Source organism: Oncorhynchus mykiss, chromosome 3, assembly GCF_013265735.2.
Source record: "Oncorhynchus mykiss isolate Arlee chromosome 3, USDA_OmykA_1.1, whole genome shotgun sequence".
Taxonomy (NCBI): Eukaryota; Metazoa; Chordata; class Actinopteri; order Salmoniformes; family Salmonidae; genus Oncorhynchus; species Oncorhynchus mykiss.
In genome coordinates, this window is record NC_048567.1 from 70,810,330 (window position 1) to 70,833,099 (window position 22,770).

The 22,770-nt window shown below is 45.2% G+C and overlaps 1 protein-coding gene across 1 annotated transcript in view; it reads right to left on the reverse strand.

The window, feature by feature from the left end:
- Window positions 1–274: 274 nt before the first annotated feature.
- The window catches only part of LOC110520512 (collagen alpha-1(VIII) chain), a 26,888-nt gene continuing 4,392 nt past the window's right edge, over window positions 275–22,770 (reverse strand). Inside the window, exons 2-3 of the mRNA XM_021597890.2 lie at window positions 4,269–4,581; window positions 275–4,085 (exon numbers count right to left, since the gene is read on the reverse strand). Of these exons, the coding sequence (XP_021453565.2) occupies window positions 2,143–4,085; window positions 4,269–4,578 (2,253 nt within the window). The 5' untranslated portion in view covers window positions 4,579–4,581 and the 3' untranslated portion in view covers window positions 275–2,142. The remainder of the gene's footprint in view (window positions 4,086–4,268; window positions 4,582–22,770) is intronic.

Below are 22,770 nucleotides of genomic sequence, written 5' to 3' on the forward strand. Positions count from 1 at the left end.
TTGATACCATTTAATAACCATGGGCGAGTCAACTTAGAGTATCTGTCTGTCTCTGGCAGCACAGAATGCTCATCTCTTCTCAATATGGCATATCAGTCAAGAGCAATATGATCAAGACAGAGCCAGAGGATATTTACTGGCCATCCGGGGCAAGTAAAATTACTTTATTGAATTTTGACTGGTGAACTGGACTAATCTGATATGCACTTATCAGTGTCACACAATAAAATTATACATGTTTTGATATATGTTAAAATAAGAATAACGCATGACCTTTTAGTTAAATCATCTTTATTTAAAAAACAACATCTACAGTATAACAGTAAAAACATAAAAACTCAAGGTTTTGTTTGGTTATACTGTGTTTAGCTTGAAAATAAAAGAGAGCCGCACACTCTAGGAGCTCAGATGCAAAAATGTAATTACCAACGTTTCGACAGCCAAGCTGTCTTCATCAGGGTATAATCCTTGGCTGTTGAAACGTTGGTAATTACATTTTTGCATCTGAGCTCCTAGAGTGTGCGGCTCTCTTTTATTTTCAAGTTTTCTACTCCGCTAGCCAGCACCTCGTCTTAATAGGTGTGCGTTTCTTTTTCTTCTAGATTATACTGTGTTTAGCACCATTGAGTGAAATAAAGATAGAAAACAGAATTGATACCTGGAGTCAGGGGAGGGGTAGAAGAGTAGAGATGGGTAGAAAGGAAGGGTAGACTAGAGGGGTGAGGTATAGGGATATATAGGTGGGTGAGAGGTGAGGGAGGGGGCATGCAGGAAGGCATTTTCACCCTTCCCCCTCTCTCTTTTGACATTCTATTCTTTGTCTATATTCGTTGTCTATAAGTCTCCTCACTAACTTGTAACCACAAACACCTCCTCCTGGTTTGTTTTGGGCATTATTCTCGCTAATTGACATCAAAGTATTTATTAACCTTCAATCTTAACCTCCACATACAGTACCTTTAACCCAATGACTTAAATTCTGTACTGCTGAACCCAGAGGGAATAGGCCTACACACCATTTTCCCCAGAGTAATTAATTAATTCAATTCTCTTTTTCAAAAGTTATTCACAATTGATTATCAATTCCTATCCTACTTACATAACCGTATAGGCCATCAAAATGAGTGTCTATCTGTTGGTCAAACTTGTTTCATACCTCTGTCAGTATAGTGCTCCTGCTTCATTCAGCTGACAACAGAGACATACAGCAAGAAGGGGCTTTGTAATGAGAGCAGTGGTTTTCATTTTTGTGGGCTAGTCAGTGTCTGTTGGAGCATTACTCTGTACGTGCCACAAGAGGCATCGCTTTGAACCAATACACCCATAATGCATTACATTCCCATCCATTTCATGCAACAAAATCACCCCTATAAACATCATAGATGATGCTTGTCTGCAAAAGTAACAACAAAAAATAATCACACAAATAAAACAAAAACAAAACAACAAAGTTATGTAACAAACTAAAATGTCACATAAATGATAGCACCACTTTATGTGAATCTTGAACTGTCTCTATTGGTTTTCAATTGCCATTTTATAAGTACCGTAATACAAAAGTTCAGGTGCCAATATAGCTATTCAATTTATTTTCTTTAGTTTTCTTTTTAAAGTTATCCAATTTACATTCTTTGCCACAGTTTTGTTTATGGCAGCTGCCAGTTTAAATAGGAACATGTAGGGGCTGGGGAAAACACAATACTAAATATATACCTCAGATATCCCATTCTTTCTTCTACAGTCTCCACATCAGTCTGTGCTGTACTATAAATCAAACCAATATATATCACCACATTTTACAATAAATGAACCCAGTTGCTGTAATGGAATATTTTAATGCAGTGTTGTTGTGACAACTTCTCAGACCAGTAGATAGATGCAGCAATCTTTGTACCCCAACATAAATTGTTATTAAAAACTGCATATATGTACCCTCACACAAGCACACTCCTCTCTCAGAATTTCCCTGGGATGGTCCGACATGTCCTCCCGTCACTGTCGATCTCAACAGCGTCAATCTCAGCAGATAATTGATGTTTTTAAAACAACATATCAATTTAAAGAATTCTATAATCAATGTTTACATTTCTCCAACATTCTCTCTCTTTGTGACCATCTCTTCCTCTCTGAAGGTTGGTGTTCTTACATGGGGTACAACAAGTACCCAGAGAAGGAGGAGTGGACGTATTGGCCAGCGTATAGTCCTGCGGCCTGGTCCGAGGGTAGCTGGAGGTACACAGTGTCCCCGGGCTGTAGAGGTAACACTGCGCTCCCCGATGCCTGATCCAGGAAGCCCTTTTTATACTCATCATATGTGTACATCACAGGCTCATCGTTCCTCATCAGCGCCACCCACACGTTGGCACCTTTGCAGCTGATGTGGTAGGCAAAGTAGTAGATCCCGGGCATGTCGCAGGTGAACACGCCTGTCTGGGGGTTGTAGTTCTGACGGCCGTTGTACAGGATTTTGTCAAACACCACAGCCGTGCCCACAGGTGGGAAGGGCGTGGTCACCAGAGCCGTGAACGCGGGCATCTCCAGGCCGTTGGGGCCCATCACTTCTCCTCCGTTTCCTCCATATTTTCCCTTCTTGCCATAACCGGCAGTCTTGACTCCGTCCAGCCCAGGAGGAAAACCCATCTCAGGGAGGACTGCTCCCATGTCAGTGGGTCCGGGAGGCCCTGGGGGACCAGGTGGACCTGGCTGGCCTGGGCTTCCCGGTGGTCCTCCAGGACCTTCTTTACCTGGAGGTCCAAGAGGACCAGGGACACCTGGGTTTCCCTTACCATCAACGCCGGGAAGACCAGGAGTTCCGCTGTCACCTTTAGACCCAGGAGCACCAGGAGGTCCGATCGGCCCACCTGCACCTCCCAGACCTGGAATGCCCTTAGGACCTTGGGGACCCTTCTCGCCTGGAAGTCCTCCCTCTCCCTTTGGCCCAGGTAGGCCTGGAATGCCAGGGGCGCCTGGTAACCCTTTGTGTCCGCCTTCCCCTTGGGGTCCTACAGGCCCAGTGGGACCCCTTGGCCCAGGCTCTCCTCCCTCTCCAGGGAAGCCATTCTGACCAGTCAGTCCAGTAGGACCAGGCTCCCCTTGCCCACCAGGCAACCCCTTATGACCTCCTTCTCCAGCCTCGCCTTTTGGCCCTGGTTGACCCAGACCTCCAGGGGGTCCCATAGGGCCAAGGGGACCAGCTGGTCCAATTGATCCAGGCTGTCCTAGCATACCAGGCAGTCCTCCATGGCCCTTGTCTCCCTTTGGTCCTGGGCCTCCAGGCATCCCAGCCATCCCCTTATCTCCTTTGGGTCCTGGGAATCCTGGTTTTCCGAATCCAGGCAATCCAGGCTTCCCTGGAAAACCTGGAGGGCCTGGGTGCCCTTTCCCACCGGGCATTCCTGGTTGTCCCGGCAGACCATTCTGGCCAGGTTTTCCCTGACCTGGCAGCCCTGGTGGACCGGGCTCTCCGCCCTCTCCTGCTGGTCCAGCCAGCCCCTGCTCTCCAGGGAGGCCTGGTTTCCCTGGTCCTCCTGGTGGCCCTGACATGCCATTCATTCCAGGCTTGCCCACACCAGGCATCCCTCCCTGTCCTGGAGGTCCAGGAGGTCCTGCTAGTCCTTTGTGGCCTGGCTGTCCTGGCTGTCCAATCCCCTTGTCACCCTTGGGTCCTGGTAATCCTGGTAGTCCCGGCAGGCCTTTGTGTCCTGGCTCTCCTCTGGATCCTGGTTGTCCTGGCAACCCCCCAGCCCCTAGTTTTCCTATCCCTGGAAGACCTGAAGGACCAGGGGACCCCTGAGGCCCTGGCTGCCCCATCGGACCCTCTCTGCCGCTGGGGCCCAATTCTCCAGGTACTCCTGGCTCTCCCATGCTGCCTGGCTTGCCTGGAATTCCTGGGAGTCCTGGTTTTCCTATTCCAGGGAATCCTGGGGGACCAGCGTGGCCTGGTTTTCCTTCCCCTCCTGGCTGTCCTTCCCCGGGAGGTCCTGGAGGCCCAGAGGGACCCTCAGGTCCGGGAGGCCCAGCTGGGCCCTGCTCTCCTGGCAGACCCCCAGGGAGACCTCCCACTGCCCCACTGGGGATGGTTTTACCTGTGGGGGGTAAGATGTCCATTCAGTCTAAACATTCCAAGATGGCAGAGTGTGTGTGTCCTAACTCGAGTTAGGTTAAGGTAATAAACATTGAAGATTGACATAATTTTAATATAAGTAACATACTACTGGCCTACTTTTGACCAGAGTCACATGTCATTTGAGATTGCCCTTCGGTCTCACCTTTATCCTGTCCACTGTTGACTACTCCACCCTTGTGGGGGTTCGTCTTGCCCATGTGCATGGACATCTGTGGGATCTCTTTTCTGTACTGGGGGTACTGCATGTGGGGCATCTCTTTTCCTGGCCAATGCTGCTGAGGGTGCTGCTCCTTACCCCCTATGCCCATGTGGGACAGGTGTGGCGTGGGCTGATGCTGCTGCGGGTGCTGCTTGTGTCTGTAGTACGCCCCCGCGTGGACAAGAGGTAGTACTGCAAGCTGAAGCAGAGCCACTAGGAGAGGGAGGGGGGCGGAGAAGGGAGGTACAACCATGGCCTAGGGAAGTCACCAGAGGAGAAGTCTGTTAGACAATCAGTTAGTTGATCAATTGATCACAAAGTCAATCAGTTAATAAAGTGAATCTAATTCACAATGCAAACAATCAAACATTCAAACATAAAATCCATAGGCCTGTGACTGGTACTATGATTCATACCCTGGTAGACCTTTGCATTGCTCTGCCTTCACCTGCTGGACACTAACGTGTAATGCATACAACATGCATTTTGCAGTTATAAACCACCCCCAGCACTGGTGGAAAAAGTTAACAATTGTCATACTTGAGTAAAAGTAAAGAAGTATATGTTTAGTGAGTCTACCAGAACAGAGGCAGTAGGGATGACCACGTGTTCTCTTGATAAGTGTGAGTTTCACCATTTTCCTGTTCTACTAAACATTCAAAATGTAACGAGTACTTTGGGTTGTCAGGGAAAATGAATGGGGTAAAAAGTACAATAGTAAAGATACCCCCAAAAACGACTGAAGTAGTACTTTCAAGTATTTTTACTTAATTACTATTCACCACTGACCACCAGTCACGCAACACTCAACAAAGGCACCATCCTTTTTAAACAATAGAAAATGAAAAAGGAGTTTATGTTGCAGGATGTTCTTTTTAAACATGCTCAATCTTACAACAACACTGCTGACTGACTACACTTTTCATTGGATTTCAAACAGCAGCGGAAGCAACATGAGAAAATGACAAATAGACATTTTACTCAAGATAGGGAGGCGGTAGAAAGTCTTGTCTGTTATTTCTCTTAACATGTTGTTTCTTTCATAAAATAATGAATAATACCGTTAGATAGCCTTTTCATGTGGTCCTGACCTTTTACTGTGAACCTCCCGGATCTTCCTATGAGGGCGCTCGATCACAGGAGGGTAGCGGCACCTTAATTGCAGAGGACGGGCTCGTGGTAATGGCTGGAGCGTAATTGGTGGAATGGTATCAAATACATGTTTTCCATGTGTTTGATGCCCTTCCATTCTCTCCATTCAAGCCATTATTATGAGCCCCTCAGCAGCCTCCGCTGTGCCCCATTAAGACCCAGCTACACTATGACATAGATAGACAGTAGATAGTCCTCAAACTGGGAGATGTTGTATCTTGGCTTAGGCCCTTTTTCGTGTTACTGAAGTCGAGTAAGTTTCAAACTATTAAAACACATTTAAAATTCCATGCTAATGTTTGGGTTTGACTCTAATAATGAGGATTGTGTGAGAAATAATACTGACTGATTGGTATGAAGGTTATTATAATTTTGTGTTTTTCTGTTATATTTATATATTTTTTTTTATTTGAAATCATGTTTAGTTTCAGTTCGTTTTTAGTTTCAGTTTTAATGTTAGGGACAGAAAGCATGCTTGGGAAGTTAGGAGCACTTGGGTTGCATCATTTCTGTGTGTCTTCTGTGATGTCACTTTAAAGGGATAGTTTGGGATTTTGAATTTCAGATTAACTTGTGGATACCATGTTTATATATCTCGATCCAGTATGAAGGAAGTTAGAGGTAGTTTTGCGAGCCAATGCTAACTAGCATTTGCGCAAAGCAATCGCACAGTTTCTTGTCAGCAACTTCCTTCAAACTGCACACAGATACATAACAATGAGTTCATCTGACTCTGTGGAAGTAGATAAAGGGATTCATTGCCAAAAGTCAATCTCAATGTGACTTAGATTTAAAAGGAATAGAGCCAAGACTGGTGCAAAGAATGTGTTGGAAAGAAACTCTCGCCATGTTTACACCAGATCGATGCGTTTTAACTTTAGTAGTACATGTAAGAAGAATCAAGTTAGCAACCTAGATTTGTTTCTCTTTTAGCTGGCGATTGTTATGCACAAGCGTCTCCATCCGCATATTAAATCAACAGATTCAGTAGCTTGAAAACTCCCAAAAGCTTAAATCCCCGTTGATTTTTGCACAAAGTCTAGAAAAAAATTAAACCGGAACATCATTCGGTTAGTTTTGAGTTAGTTTTGAGTCAAAGATAATAGTTTCAGTATAGTTTTCGTTTTCAATGGGTTTGTTAATTGTTTTATTTCAGTGTACTGAACTGTTTTTTCATTATTAGTTTTTGTTTTAGTTTCAGTTTTAGTTTACTATAATAACCTTGATGCAGTCTCAGAAATATGTTGTTAGAGTGATGTTTGATTTCTCTCTCACTCTCACTTTCTCCATCTCCCTCACTGTCTAACCCTCTGTCACTGTCTAACCCTCTGTCACTGTCTAACCCTCTGTCACTGTCTAACCCTCTGTCACTGTCTAACCCTCTGTCACTGTCTAACCCTCTGTCACTGTCTAACCCTCTGTCACTGTCTAACCCTCTGTCTAACCCTCTCCCTCTAAAAATTGTCTATCATTAGCAGCACCATATCACCAAGTAAAATTCTGACTGTATGAATTATTCAGTAGGTGAATAAAGGTGATCCTGATTCTGAGAGCTGGTCTGGCAAATAAATGCAGTAGGAATGACTTATTACTGTTGGCTTGGCCTCTTAGGGAGTCAGTTCAACCCAATCAGTTGTCACAGCTGACCTTTGTGAATGAGAAATATTCAAATCAAATCACATTGTCTTGTTCACATACCCATGGTTAGCAGATATTATTGTTCACATACACATGGTTAGCAGATATTATTGTTCACATACACATGGTTAGCAGATGTTATTGTTCACATACACATGGTTAGCAGATATTATTGTTCACATACACATGGTTAGCAGATATTATTGTTCACATACACATGGTTAGCAGATATTATTGTTCACATACACATGGTTAACAGATATTATTGTTCACATACACGTGGTTAGCAGATATTATTGTTCACATACACGTGGTTAGCAGATATTATTGTTCACATACACATGGTTAGCAGATATTATTGCAAGTGTAGTGAAATGCTTGTGCTTCTAGTTCCGATAGTACAGTAATATCTAACAAGTAGTCTAAAAACTCCACAACAACTACCTAATACACACAAATCTAAGTAAAGGAATGAAATAAGAATATATACATATAAATATATGGATGAGCAATAACAGAGCAGCATAGACAAGATGCAATAGATGGTATAAAATACAGTAAATACATATGAGATGAGTAATGCAAGATATGTAAACATTATTAAAGTGGCATAAATGAAGTGATAGTGGCATACTCTCCATACTGATGGAAGGATGGAGTGGCTATTATTCATTTCCAATGGTATTTATCGCAACCTGTTCACCAATTGCTGTGTGTGTGTTTGTATACCTCTCTCTCTCTCTCTCTCTCTCTTTCTCTAACTCTCAGTCCTTCTCCGCAGGTATTTTACCTTTGTGTGTGTGTGATGTTATATTTAACCTAGACCCTGTGTGTCAGTGGGAGGAGGATTGTAACATTTTCCAGGGTGAATGAGTCTGCAGGAGTCTCCCCAGGCTAGATCGAACGCACCTGCACTAACACCCCTCAGCCACCAGAGGGACACACAGGACATGGCATGGCTCTTTCTCTTTACCCTGGTTTCAGCAATACCCTACATTCCAGGTTGTTTCTTTCTATTCCGGTATTGGAAAGTAGTTTGCTACATTAGTAGTAAACACCTAATTCAACTAGTAATTTAACTAACATTTTCAGTAGCTTGGTGGTAGTTGAACTAAATTAAAATATTGGTAGTGTTTTCAGTAGTTCAATAATTTCCTGTTCCGGACGACTGTGTGATCACGCTCTCCTTGGCCGACGTGAGTAAGACCTTTAAACAGGTCAACATACACAAGGCTGCGGGGCCAGACGGATTACCAGGACATGTGCTCCGGGCACGTGCTGACCAACTGGCAGGTGTCTTCACTGATATTTTCAACATGTCCCTGATTGAGTCTGTAATACTAACATGTTTCAAGCAGACCACCCTTGTCCCTGTGCCCAAGAACACAAAGGCAACCGGCATAAATGGCTACAAACCCGTAGCATTCACGTCCAAAGCCATGAGGTGCTTCGAAAGGCTGGTAATGGCTCACATCAACACCATTATCGAAGAAACCCTAGACCTACTCCAATTTGCATACCGCCCAAACAGATCCACAGATTATGTAATCTCCATTACACTACACACTGCCCTTTCTCACCTGGACAAAAGGAACACTTATGTGAGAATGCTATTCATTGACTACAGCTCAGCGTTCAACACCATAGTACCCTCAAAGCTCATCACTAAGCTAAGGATCCTGGGACTAAACACCTCCCTCTGCAACTGGATCCTGGACTTGCTGACGGGCCGCCCCCAGGTGGTGAGGGTAGGTAGCAACACATCTGCCACGATGATCCTCAATATTGGAGCCCCCCAGGGGTGCGTGCTCAGTCCCCTCCTATACTCCCTGTTCACCTACGACTGCATGGCCAGGCACGTAACCAAGACTAAGGAGATGATTGTGGACTACAGGAAAAGGAGCACCGAGTACGCCCCCATTCTCATCGACGGGGCTGTAGTGGAGCAGGTTGAGAGCCTCAAGTTCTTTGGTGTCCACATCACCAACAAACTAGAATGAGGCAAACACACCAAGACAGTTATGAAGAGGGCACAACAAAGCCTATTCCCCCTCAGGAAACTAAAAAGATTTGGCATGGGTCCTGAGATCCTCAAAAGGTTCTACAGCTGCAACATCGAGGGCATCCTGACTGGTTGCATCACTCCCTGGTACGTAATTGCTCAGCCTCTGACCACAAGGCACCACATAGGGTCGTGCGTACGGCCCAGTACATCACTGGGGCTAAGCTGCCTGCCATCCAGGACCTCTACACCAGGTGGTGTCAGAGGAAAACCCTAAAAATTGTCGTACCAGGGAATTGTCCCAACCACCCCAGTCATAGACTGTTCTCTCTACTACCGCATGGCAAGCAGTACCTGAGTGCCAAGTCTAGGACAAAAATGATTCTCAACAGTTTTTACCAGCAAGCCATAAGACTCCTGAACAGGTCATATTTGCACTGTGTGCCCCCTCCCCCTCCCAACCCCTCTTTTACACTGCTGCTACTCTATGTTTATCATATATGCACAGTCACTTTACCTATACATTCATGTACATACTACCCCAATTGGCCTGACCAACCAGTGCTCCCGTACATTGGCTAACCGGGCTATCTGCATTGTGTCCCAACCACCACCCGCCAACCCCTCTTTTACGCTACTGCTACTATCTGTTCATCATATACGCATTGTCACTTTAACCATATCTACATGTACATACTACCTCAATCAGCCTGACTAACCGGTGTCTGTATGTAGCCTCGCTACTTTTATAGCCTCTCTACTGTATATAGCCTCACTACTGTATATAGCCTCTCTACTGTTTATAGCCTCTCTACTGTATGTAGCCTATCTGCTGTATATAGCCTCTCTACTGTATATAGCCTCTCTACTGTATATAGCCTCTCTACTGTATATAGCCTCTCTACTGTATATAACCTCACTACTGTATATAGCCTCGCTACAGTCGTTTTACCGTTGTTTTTATTTCTTTACTTACCTATTGTTCACATAATATCTTTTTTGCACTATTGGTTAGATCCTGTAAGTAAGCATTTCACTGTAAGGTCTACTACACCTGTTGTATTCGGCGCACGTGACAAATAAACTTAGATTTGATTTGATTTGATGTAGCAGTGTAGCTAATCACTGGAACTACACACTACATTTCTGACAGTCTGCCTAATTCTCACTTTTTGTGTTTAATAGGCTGAATTACACACTCTGTTAATTAACATATACAGTCGGGTCAGAAATTATTGACACCGGATGAGCAATAATGACTGTATAAAATAAAGAATTCAAATACTGAGCTACAATTTCTCAGAGAAAGAGATTTTGTTTAACAAATAATAATTTTGTTGAATTACGGAGTTTACATGCTGAGTGCAAAAGTTCCAGAGGGTCAAAGATCACACCACCAAGACATTCTAACCTCTCACCAATACCAATAACAGGGGAGGTTAGCATGTCCTGGGGGTATGATCTTTGACCCTCTGGAACTTTTGCACTCACCATTATTCAAGATTCATTCAGGATTATCCATAACAAACTTTTGGTAAAGGATGCAGTGATGAGTAATAAAATTGTCTCCTGTGATAAAACGAAGGGTGCTATGATAAATGGAATCCAGGGGTTTAAGAGTAGTGACAAAAAATGCAACCAAGTGCCTATGCAAAGCCCTCTCTCGGTCAATCAGAATGTCTTCCACTGTCTGCCTGTCACCTGAATATCTTTGCCAGTGTGTGTGCGTGTAGGCTACCTGTCCATCCCCCTCCAAAGCATAGCTGTAGCCTACTGAAGTTACAAGACCCGCCCCCTCCAAAGCATAGCTGTAGCCTACTGAAGTTACAAGCCCCTCCCCCTCCAAAGCATAGCTGTAGCCTACTGAAGTTACAAGACCCGCCCCCTCCAAAGCATAGCTGTAGCCTACTGAAGTTACAAGCCCCTCCCCCTCCAAAGCATAGCTGTAGCCTACTGAAGTTACAAGCCCCTCCCCCTCCAAAGCATAGCTGTCGCCTACTGAAGTTACAAGCCCCGCCCCCTCCAAAGCATAGCTGTAGCCTACTGAAGTTACAAGCCCCTCCCCCTCCAAAGCATAGCTGTCGCCTACTGAAGTTACAAGCCCCGCCCCCTCCAAAGCATAGCTGTAGCCTACTGAAGTTACAAGCCCCGCCCCCTCCAAAGCATAGCTGTCGCCTACTGAAGTTACAAGCCCCGCCCCCTCCAAAGCATTGCTGTAGCCTACTGAAGTTACAAGCCCCGCCCCCTCCAAAGCATCACTGTAGCCTACTGAAGTTACAAGCCCCTCCCCCTCCAAAGCATAACTGTAGCCTACTGAAGTTACAAGCCCCGCCCCCTCCAAAGCATAGCTGTAGCCTAATGAAGTTACAAGCCCCGCCCCCTCCAAAGCATAGCTGTAGCGTTGTCATGTGATTCAGAAGATAGGGAGAGAGATTTTTAATTAGAGAAGAATGCATTAACTTTTTAAATGCTAGTTAGGGATACTATAGTTATTACATTTCACATTGGATTTATTATCTACAAAAAGCTGAGATGTGTCCATAGAAGCCGCTCCTCCGTAGGTATAATTCTGTGGGCCTAATTCAGACAATGAATGTCATCACAAGATGCCAGTGCTTCAAGCCAAGCCTCCTCCTCCTCCCTCTCTCCCCACCCGAAACATTTCAAATGCATCTGGAGCCCTACTCGTCTTGTTCTTCGTCTATGATATGGCGGTTCGCAAACAACGTTAGAGGTGCATGCCGCCACCTACTGGATGGGCGGAAAACTTATCAACATGAATGCTAAATAATATGGAGAAGAGAAGGGTGAAAAAATATACTTCTAATATTCAAAAGTTTAAAAAAAATAACTAAACGTACTGCAGTTAGATTCAAATGTCTACTCAGATCCCTACACAGGTTCAGGAACCTGGGAGGAGGAACCTCTTCATTCCCTATTCCCTGCAACATTTAGGCTGTAAAGTCCTGGAGATCCAGAAATCTTTTTGCCACCTTCACAATGTCTAGTTTCTTAGATTTTATATCAGTTTGTCCAGTGCATTTCATCACTTGCGCAATAAATGCAACAAAATCCACCTACTTCACTGTTAATGTTTCAGGACTCTTCTCCTGAATGGCATTTACTGCAGGCTGTGGGCCATCCACTACCATCTCATCTAAACTCACTCCTTCAGCTATTTTCACTGCCTCCACATAGGAGACCTGCTGGACAGCCCTGATCCTAGCTACTGCAACCTCCTTCATCCTTACAGGGCACTCCGGGAACTCAGGAACGTGATTCCCATCACAATTACAGCAACGTGCTTCATCGGACTCTTCAACTACGACATATTTATTCCTTTGACAAACACTTGCCACGTGTCCATACTTTTTACAATTGTAACACTGCAGTGTCTTCTGTACATATGGTCTCGCTGCAAATCTCACATACCCAAGTTTCACGAGTCAGAAGAAACTGTTGATCAAACGACAACAAAACCGATAGGATTTCCTCTTTTTTGCGATCTATAATTCAGGTCAGTAGACATGTGTCTACCACTTCTGGCATGTTCTTCCAAAGCCACGAAGCCTCGATATCCTTCAAAACGCCAAAATAAAACGCCTTTAATCGGTGTCCTACTCTGAAAATCATAGCTTTCCACATCATATGTAGATATTTGTAGAGCCACAACGCTTCCTCCTTTTGCTATTTTGACTCCCTCAAGCCCTTGTTCTTGTTCTTCCAGCTCTCCACGCGCCCTACACTTGTCTTTCCATCACATACAGAGGCAAGAAAAAGTATGTGAAAACCTTTGGAATTACCTGGACTTCTTTATAAATTGGTCATCAAATTTGATTTGATCTTCATCTAAGTCACAACAATAGACAAACACAGTGTGCTTAAACTAATGACACACAAATTATTGTATTTTTCTTGTCTATATTGAATACATAATTTAAACATTCACAGTGTAGGTTGGAAAAAGTATGTGAACCCCAAGGCTAATGACTTATCCAAAAGCTAATTGGAGTCAGGAGTCAGCTAACTAGGAGTCCAATCAATGAGATGAAATTGGAGATGTTGGTTAGAGCTGCCTTGCCCTATAAAAACACTCACAAAATGTTTGTTTGCTATTCACAAGAAGCATTGCCTGATGTGAACCATTCCTCGAACAAAAGAGATCTCGGAAGGCCTAAGATTAACAATTGTTAACTTGCATAAAGCTGGAAAGGGTTACAAAAGTATCTCTAAAAGCCTTGATGTTCATCAGTCCATAGTAAGAAATGGAGAAATGCAGCACTGTTGCTACTCTCCCTAGGAGTGGCCGACCTGCAAAGATGACTGCAAGAGCACAGCGCAGAATGCTCAACGAGGTTAAGAAGAATTCTAGAGTGTCAGTTAAAGACTTACAGAAATCTCTTGAACATGCTACCATCTCTGTTGACGAGTCTACTATACGTAAAACACTAAACAAGAATGGTGTTCATGGGAGGACGTAACAGAAGAAGCCACTGCTATCCCAAAAAAACATTGCTGCACGTCTGAAGTTTGCAAAAGAGCATCTGGATGTTCCACAGCACTACTGGCAAAATATTATGTGGACAGATGAAACTACAGTTGAGTTGTTTAGATGGAACACACAACACTATGTGTGGAGAAAAAAAGGCACAGCACACCAACATAAAAACCTCATCCCAACTGTAAAGTATGGTGGAGGGAGCATCATGGTTTGGGGCTGCGTTGCTGCCTCAGGGCCTGGACAGCTTGCTATCATTGAAGGAAAAATTAATTCCCAAGTTTATCAAGACATTTTGCAGGAGTATGTTAGGCTACCTGTCCGCCAATTGAAGCCCAACAAAAGTTGGGTGATGCAACATGACAAAAACCCAAAACACAGAACTAAATCAACAACAGAATGGCTTCAACAGAAGAAAATACGCCTTCTGGAGAGACCCAGTCAGAGTCCCAGTGACCTCAATCCAATTGAGATGCTGTGGCATGACCTCAAGAGAGCAGTTCACACCAGACATCCCAAGAATATTGCGTAACTGAAACAGTTTTGTAAAGCGGAATGGTCCAAAATTCCTCCTGACCATTGTGCAGGTCTGATCCGCAACTACAGAAAACGTTTGGTTGAGGTTATTGCTGCCAAAGGAGGGTCAACCAGTTATTAAATCCAAGGGTTCACATACTTTTCCCACCCTGCACTGTGCATGTTTATACTGTGTGTTCAATTAAGACATTAGACATCAATTAAGAAAGACATCAATTAAGACAGAAAACATATAATTGTTTCTGTTATTAGTTTAATCAGACTGTGTTTGTCTATTGTTATGACCTAGACAAAGATCAGATCAAATTTGATGATACATTTATGCAGAAATCCAGGTATTTCCAAATGGTTCACATACATTTTCTTGCCAATGTATGTAAACAACTCACTGAGCTATAGCTTGCCGGTTCTATAACAAGCTGCTCTGTCTGCACTGCATGATTGGTGAAGTAATTTAATGTTGAGCTAAAAGTTTTTAAAAAATATTTCAGAGATTTTTTAAAGGGACAACTAAAACCAGTACTTTTTGGGGTTTGAACCGGTTCAGAACTTTATTTTGCTGGTCGGAACCAAAAACAAATAATTATACTCTTCAGAACGAAACAATTGGAAAATAATTTTGTTTCAAACCCCTGGCACACACTGGTTGAATCAACATGGTTTCCACGTCATTTCAATGAAATGACGTTGAACCAACGTTGAATTGACATCTGTGCCCAGTTAGTAGTAGCTTGTTAAACTACTGTATATTTTCAGAGTAGCTTCCCCAACACTGGTCTATTCATAGTTCAAACGTTCTGAAGAGAAATACAAAATAATTTCTGAGGTTTTTTGGTGTTTACAGTAGGGTTCCTGCAAAGCCTTTGAACCGCAGGAACTTTATTTATAAGCGTATCATTTTAGAATAACTAGGCTAGTACTTCAAAATACTAATTGACCGAAGGCAACTCGGAAGGGTTAACACCTAGGCTAACGTAAGTCCTTTTAGGTGACCCTAGAAGTCCACCAAAAAGAGTGTCCACCTGATCTGTGTGTTTTTCGGTGTGTGTGTGTGGTGCATAGATAAAAGAGTGTGTGTTTGTTGTGTACTGCGTGTCAATCATTGGTCATTTTACAGCAGTGAGAGGTATTTTTCTCACCTCAAAGCCAAGTGGAAATAAAAACACTTCAGTGCCCACAACCTTCGACCCCATCACTCTCTGATCTTGAGATGCTTTCTTCTCCTAGAGGTATCTTTTTGAGGCTGCTGTGTGTACATGAGAGGAACTGTGTGTGTGTGTGTGTGTGTGTGTGTGTGTGTGTGTGTGTGTGTGTGTGTGTGTGTGTGTGTGTGTGTGTGTGTGTGTGTGTGTGTGTGTGTGTGTGTGTGTGTGTGTGTGTGTGTGTGAGAGAGAGCACATGTATCAGTATGGCGTAGACAGAACATTCTAGAATCTGGTCCAGTAGAGGTGGACTGAGGACATGTTCTGTTAGCTGGTATAGCAGAATTGAGAGATTATTGTTGATGCGTCTGTTTATTTTCTTCTCATTTTCACTCACATCCAGGACCCAGAAGTGGCGTCCAACAAGCAGAGCTCGGGTCAAACAGACAGAAGAATGGTCCAAGGAGTCAGTCCTCCAGACCACCACCTAGTCTTATAGTCATGTTCTCCCTCCTGTGCGTTCCCCTCTGAAGGTCAGTAACACAGACAGACTTTTGAGTTTTCTTTGGTTTAGTTTAGTTTATTAACTCAACCATTTAAAAAAAACAAGCAAACATAAAACTTGAATATGTCTTACATGCACATGAGTTAAATCATGGAGGATAACACACAATACAGTCTGGGACTTATTTACATTGTTAAATCATGGAGGATAACACACAATACAGTCTGGGACTTATTTACATTGTTAAATCATGGAGGATAACACACAATACAGTCTGGGACTTATTTACATTGTTAAATCATGGAGGATAACACACAATACAGTCTGGGACTTATTTACATTGTTAAATCATGGAGGATAACACACAATACAGTCTGGGACTTATTTACATTGTTAAATCATGGAGGATAACACACAATACAGTCTGGGACTTATTTACATTGTTAAATCATGGAGGATAACACACAAGAAAGTCTAGGTAGGTAGCCTGGTGGGCAGGAGCGTTGGGACGGTAAACAAAAAGTTGCTGGATCAAATCCCTGAGCTGATAGATTTTTAAAAATTGTTCATTCTGCACCTAACCAAGGCAGTTAACCCACTGTTCCCTGGGTGCTGATGACATGGAGGTCAATTAAGGCAGCCTTCCCCACCTCTCTGATTCAGAGGGGTTGGGTGAAATGCGGAAGATGCATTCAGTTGTACAACTGATAAGGTTTTCCCCTTTCCAAGTACAGTTAAAAAATGTGATCTTATTTCCTGTGGTCCTCTGATGGTCCTCTGATGCAGCTAGGGTAGGACTGTGTGTGTGTTTCTCTGTCTTTTTCTATTTGAGCTTGAAACAAAGGCAGTCCTGATCCTGTCTAGATGGGCCAGAGGAACGGATTCTGCTCTGTGGATGGGTTTGGGTCAGGCCGACTGGTTCTGGGAGAGCTGGTAATGCTTTATTATTTTTATTTCTAAGAAAAAAGGTTTCCAAAAGGGTTCTTCGACTGTCCTCATTGGATAACCCTTTTAGATTCCAGGTAAAACTATTTCTGGTTCCATGTAAAAACCTCTCTGGAAAGGGTTCTACATGGAAGCCAAAATGGTTCTACTTGGAACCAAAGGGTTCTACCTGGAACGAGAAAGGGTTGTTCAAAGGTTTCTCCTATGGGGACAGCCGAAGAACCCTTTAGGTTCTAGATAGCACTTTTCTTTCTAAGAGTGAACTGGTATATAGTATTAACTAAGAGATTGTGGGTTCTAGTCCCATGCCCTCCAACCTCTGTACACCAACACCAGCCCCATTCCAAGCCCTAGCACCAGCTCCAGCCATATACCTATGCCACAGGAGGCTGGTGAGGGGTGGATGGCTCATAATAATACCATTCCATTTATATTCCTGCTATTTCTCTGACCCACTCCTCCCAAATTAAGGTTCCACCAGCTACCTGTGACATATACCCATATCCCATCCCCTCTCTCCTAGTTCCAGTTGCAACCCTTTTTCCCCACAACCAACACTCAGACACAGACTCAGCCTCAAGCCCTACCCCTACCCCAGCCTCATGCCCTAGCCCTAGGCCCTAGCCCCAGGCCCTAGCTCTACTCCAGCCCCTAGCCCTAGCTCTACCCCAGCCCCAGACCTTAGCCCTACCCCTAGCCCTACCCCAACCCTACCCCAGCCTCAGCCCTACCCTAGCCCTACCCCAGCCCCAGCCCCAGGCCCTAGCCCTACCCCAGCCCCTATCCCTACCCCAGCCCCAGGCCCTACCCCAGCCCCAGCCCCAGCCCCAGCCCCAGCCTCAGCCCTACCCCAGCCCTATCCCTAGCTCTACCCCAGCCCCAGCCTCAGCCCTACCCCAGCCCTATCCCTAGCTCTACTCCAGACCTAGCCCCAGCCCTAACCCTACCCCAGACCTACCCCAGCCTCAGCCCTACCTCTAGATCTACCTCAGACCCAGCCCTAGCCCTACCCCAGCCTCAGCCTCAGCCTCAGCCCTACCCCAGCCTCAGCCCTACCCCTAGACCTACCTCAGACCCAGCCCTAGCCCTACCCCAGCCCTAGCCCTACCCCAGCCCCAGGCCCTAGCCCTACCCTAACCCCAGGCCCTAGCCCTACCCCTGCCCCTAGCCCTATCCCTACCCCAGCCTCAGTCCTACCCTAGCCTCAGCCCTACCCCAGCCCTACCTCAGACCCAGCCCCAGCCCTAACCCTACCCCAGACCTACCCCTACTCCAGCCTCAGCCCTACCCCTAGCCCTACCCCAGCCCCAGCTCTATACACTAGCTCACCTATGATGGATGACAACTGAGTTGACCCTTGACCTTTTCTCAGGCGGCTGGCGATTCTAACGTGGCTGTGCCACCCTCTCTCCCCCCACGGGAGCCGGCCATCTCCTGCCTTTGAAGGGGGCCCGTCTTGTTTCTGTGGCAATGGGAGCCAGACTTGCCAAAGAGCCCTCGCTCTACATCCTTATTTCTTTCTTGGCTCTCAACGCCTGCGATATGGAAATAGATCCTTCAAACAACCAAAACATGGAGTGGGAGAAGTGGGGGGGCAGTGGTGATCTCACTGCAAACTGTGACTTCACACGTGTGTCCACAGAATGGATCTACCACCCACATGCATCCACAAATTTATACTTACACGACCCATATGGGGTCCCGAGTGGCGCCGCGGTCTGAGGCATTGTATCTCCGTGCTAGACGTGTCACTACAAACCCTGGTTTGATCCCAGGTTGTATCACAACCGGCCATGATTGGGAGTCCCATATGGTGGTGCACAATTTGGCCCAGCGTCATCTGGGATAGGGTTTGGCTGGGTTAGATACTGGCAAATTCAATTTTTTAGTGTGGAACAACATATTAGGGGGGGGGGGGGGGGGGGGGGGGGGGGGGGGAGAGACCCAGACGTGGATGAAGAGGCTCTAGACTAATAGCCTGATTCATTACTGCTGGTTCAATGTGTGTGTGTGTGTGTGTGTGTGTGTGTGTGTGTGTGTGTGTGTGTGTGTGTGTGTGTGTGTGTGTGTGTGTGTGTGTGTGTGTGTGTGTGTGTGTGTGTGTGTGTGTGTGTGTGTGTGTGTGTGTGTGTGTGTGTGTGTGTGTGTATGTGTGTATGTGTGTGTATGTGTGTGCGCGTGCGTGCACGTGTGTGTGAGCACATGTATCCAGTATGGCGTAGACAGAACATTCTAAACTCTGGTCCAGTAGAGGTGGACTGAGGTTATGCTCTGTTATAGCAGAATTGAGAGATTATAGATCATGTATGTTATGTTCAGTTTTGGCCATCCACGCCTGGCTTGGGTCACACTGCTAATGACGCAGATGTCTTTTATGATACAGTCACATCTAAGCCATTTAACAGACTCTTGTATGAAGATTGATTTGGAGTGTGTATTCAAGTAAGAAGGCCGGAACTGAAACATAATCCCATCCTTACTGTAGCTTTCCAGGACCAGGTTTGGGAGAAATGTCTAGGTCCTGATACATTCCACAGGTCACTTTAATTGTCACACACACTTCCGTCACCAAATTGCAACTCAGAGAGTAAATAGATTCAGCTGACGTCTTTAAGAGTGGGCATGTGGGGTAGCTGGCTGTCTATTATTAATATGCCATGTGCAGTGACAGACTGAGCTCGTCGCCTCATTTTAACAAAGGATCAACTGTACGAGAACAGCTAGAGTACATACCATCTGACGGAAAGCATTAAGATGACCCAAAGTGATACACATTTCTACAGTATATTATGGCCATCATTAACTTAAACCATAGTGTATGTGTGTGTATATCTGCATATTGTATGTGTGTGCATATGTGCGTGTGTGTGTACGTGTGTGTATGCCCACGTGTGTGTGTTTAGGCGTGTGTAAGCGTGTTTGTCACGGGCCACACTCGGGAGGGTCTGAATGGTTACGTGGTGAGTTCAGGGTGGAATAGTCTTCATGAGATCCTCTTCACCCTCACAGAGGATCCCACACTCAGTCACACACTCACACAGTCAGTCAGAGAGTCAGTCACACAGTCAGTCAGTCAGTCAGTCAGTCACACAGTCACACAGTCAGTCACACAGTCACACAGTCAGTCAGTCAGTCAGTCAGTCACACAGTCACACAGTCAGTCAGTCAGTCACACAGTCACACAGTCACACAGTCAGTCAGTCAGTCAGAAACACAGTCACACAGTCAGTCAGTCAGTCACACAGTCACACAGTCAGTCAGTCAGTCAGCCACTCAGTCACTCAGTCAGTCACTCAGTCAGTCACTCAGTCAGTCAGTCACTCACTCACTCACTCACTCACTCACTCACTCAGCCTGTGGTCCTGCCCACACCACAGTGATTTCAGCTGCCCTACCTGCCCAAGACTCACAAAACAATTATTCAAAGCTGTCTGATGTTTGCATGGGTGAGTGTGTGTGGGTGAGTGTGTGTGGTTGAGTGTGTGTGTGTGGGTGAGTGTGTGTGGGTGAGTGTGGGTGGGTGAGTGTGTGTGTGTGAGTGTGTGTGAGTGTGTGTGTGTGGGTGAGTGTGTGTGGGTGAGTGTGGGTGGGTGAGTGTGTGTGTGTGAGTGTGTGTGGGTGAGTGTGTGTGGGTGAGTGATCCAGTGTCTCTTTAGCCTTTTACTGCACTGGGCGAAATCATGGTCACAGTGTTTCTTGGTAGTCTTAAACAAATCTACTTTGAAACTAAAGTATACACCTCACACACCTGGTTATGGGCTTAAAAAGAAGAAGACACCTGTACCATGTCAGATATAGAGTTGAAATGTATTATATTTTCAGTTTGTATCACAATATTACACTTTATTTACACCAAAGAAGACTGAAATATAACCAAATTGTTTGACATCGAAACACCAGATTTGTAGTTTTTTTGTAAATAACGTTGGTTAATTATGAAATGATGAAAATGATTAAGAACATTCCAGCCATGAGGCCACTACAGGGTGATTTGGTCTTTTGACTGCAGGAAAGGGCTACCAGGGTTGTTCAGGGTTGCATCAGTTACACACGTCAGAATGGCTTGGCTGTTTACAACTGGGATGCTTTTATTTCTGTAAACATTGACAGCGTCACTCTCTCTTCCACATAAGATGTGTTTCCGTTGTTTAAAAAGGATAAAACAATCTGTAACAATGACGCAGTACAGTCTGACATGCACAAGCTGTGTTTTACAAAGAATGCAAAAAGTGTAAGCTATTGCAATATGAACTTTGTTAGTGTATAGTCAAAACATGCATGATCTAATTGTTTGTAATGCCAACAGCTGTAAAAACCGAAGAAGTGACCTATGGGGGAAGAAGAGTGGGAGAAGAAGGAAAAGAAGAGGGAGGAGAGGGAGGAGAAGAAGAGAGAGGAGAGGGAGGAGAAGAAGAGAGAGGAGAGGGAGGAGAAGAAGAGAGAGGAGAAAGAGGAGAAGAAGAGAGAGGAGAGGGAGGAGAAGAAGAGAGGAGAGGGAGGAGAAGAAGATAGAGGAGGGGGAGGAGAAGAAGAGAGAGGAGGGGGAGGAGAAGAAGAGAGAGGAGGGGGAGGAGAAGAAGAGAGAGGAGAGGGAGGAGAAGAAGAGAGAGGAGAGGGAGGAGAAGAAGAGAGAGGAGAAAGAGGAGAAGAAGAGAGAGGAGAGGGAGGAGAAGAAGAGAGGAGAGGGAGGAGAAGAAGATAGAGGAGGGGGAGGAGAAGAAGAGAGAGGAGGGGGAGGAGAAGAAGAGAGAGGGGGGAGGAGAAGAAGAGAGAGGAGAGAGAGGAGAAGAAGAGAGAGGAGAGGGAGGAGAAGAAGAGAGAGGAGAGGGAGGAGAAGAAGAGAGAGGAGATGGAGGAGAAGAAGAGAGAGGAGAGGGAGGAGAAGAAGAGAGAGAAGGGGGAAGAGAAGAAGAGAGAGGAGGGGGAGGAGGAGAGGGAGGAGAAGAAGAGAGAGGAGAGGGAGGAGAAGAAGAGAGAGGGTGAGGAGAAGAAGAGAAAGGAGGGGGAAGTGTGTAAATGAGTGTGTGTGTGTGTGTGTGTGTGTGTGTGTGTGTGTGTGTGTGTGTGTGTGTGTGTGTGTGTGTGTGTGTGTGTGTGTGTGTGTGTGTGTGTGTGTGTGTGTGTTAGTGCATGGGTGGGTGGAAGTGTGTGTGTGTGTGTTAGTGAGTGTGTGCTAGTGAGTGTGTGTGTGTTAGTGAGTATGTGTGTGTGTGTGTGTGTGTGTGTGTGTGTGTGTGTGTGTGTGTGTGTGTGTGTGTGTGTGTGTGTGTGTGTGCGTGTGTGTGTGTGTGTCTGTGTGCGTGAATGTGTGTGTGTGTGTGTGAGTGTGTGTTAGTGAGTGTGTGTTAGTGAGTGTGTGTTAGAGTGTTTGTGTTGCATTTTATGGCTTGGCGTCAGGTCCTAATAAACCAGAGATTCAGGGATGGCTACAGATACAGACGTTTTACTGGCAGACAATGGAGAAATGATGGGTGTTTGTACTATTTAGAGTGGGAACACACACACACACACACACACACACACACACACACACACACAAGAGCCAAGTACAAAGCTGAGCACTATAAACACTCTCCATCCAAAACATCTTTCTTCCTCCAGAAAAAGACAGAAATATCTCAATCTACTCCTCCTCTTCTTCCTCTACCTTACCTTTAGACACATCTGTCTGTTCTCCTCCCTCCTTCCTTATGTCTTCCACTCTTCCTCCACAGATATATTTCTCTTCTCACCTTTGTCTTCCCTGTCTCCTATTCTTCCTCTCTATCTAAATGAGCAAATACGTCTATTCCCCTCTTTTTTCCTTGGAGAGAGGGGCAGAGGAGGGAGAGGGGAAGAAGAGAGAGCAGCAGAGAGAGGGTGAGAGGGAAAAAAGAGGAAGAGAGGCAGGCTGGTGTGGGAGGTGAGAGAGGGTGTGAGAGGAGGAAATGAGAGGAGCGAAGAGTAATGAAAGGGAGAGACGTACGCACAGAGACGTATGTGTAGAGTATAGGTATGAGTACCGTATGAGTACAGTATGAGTACAG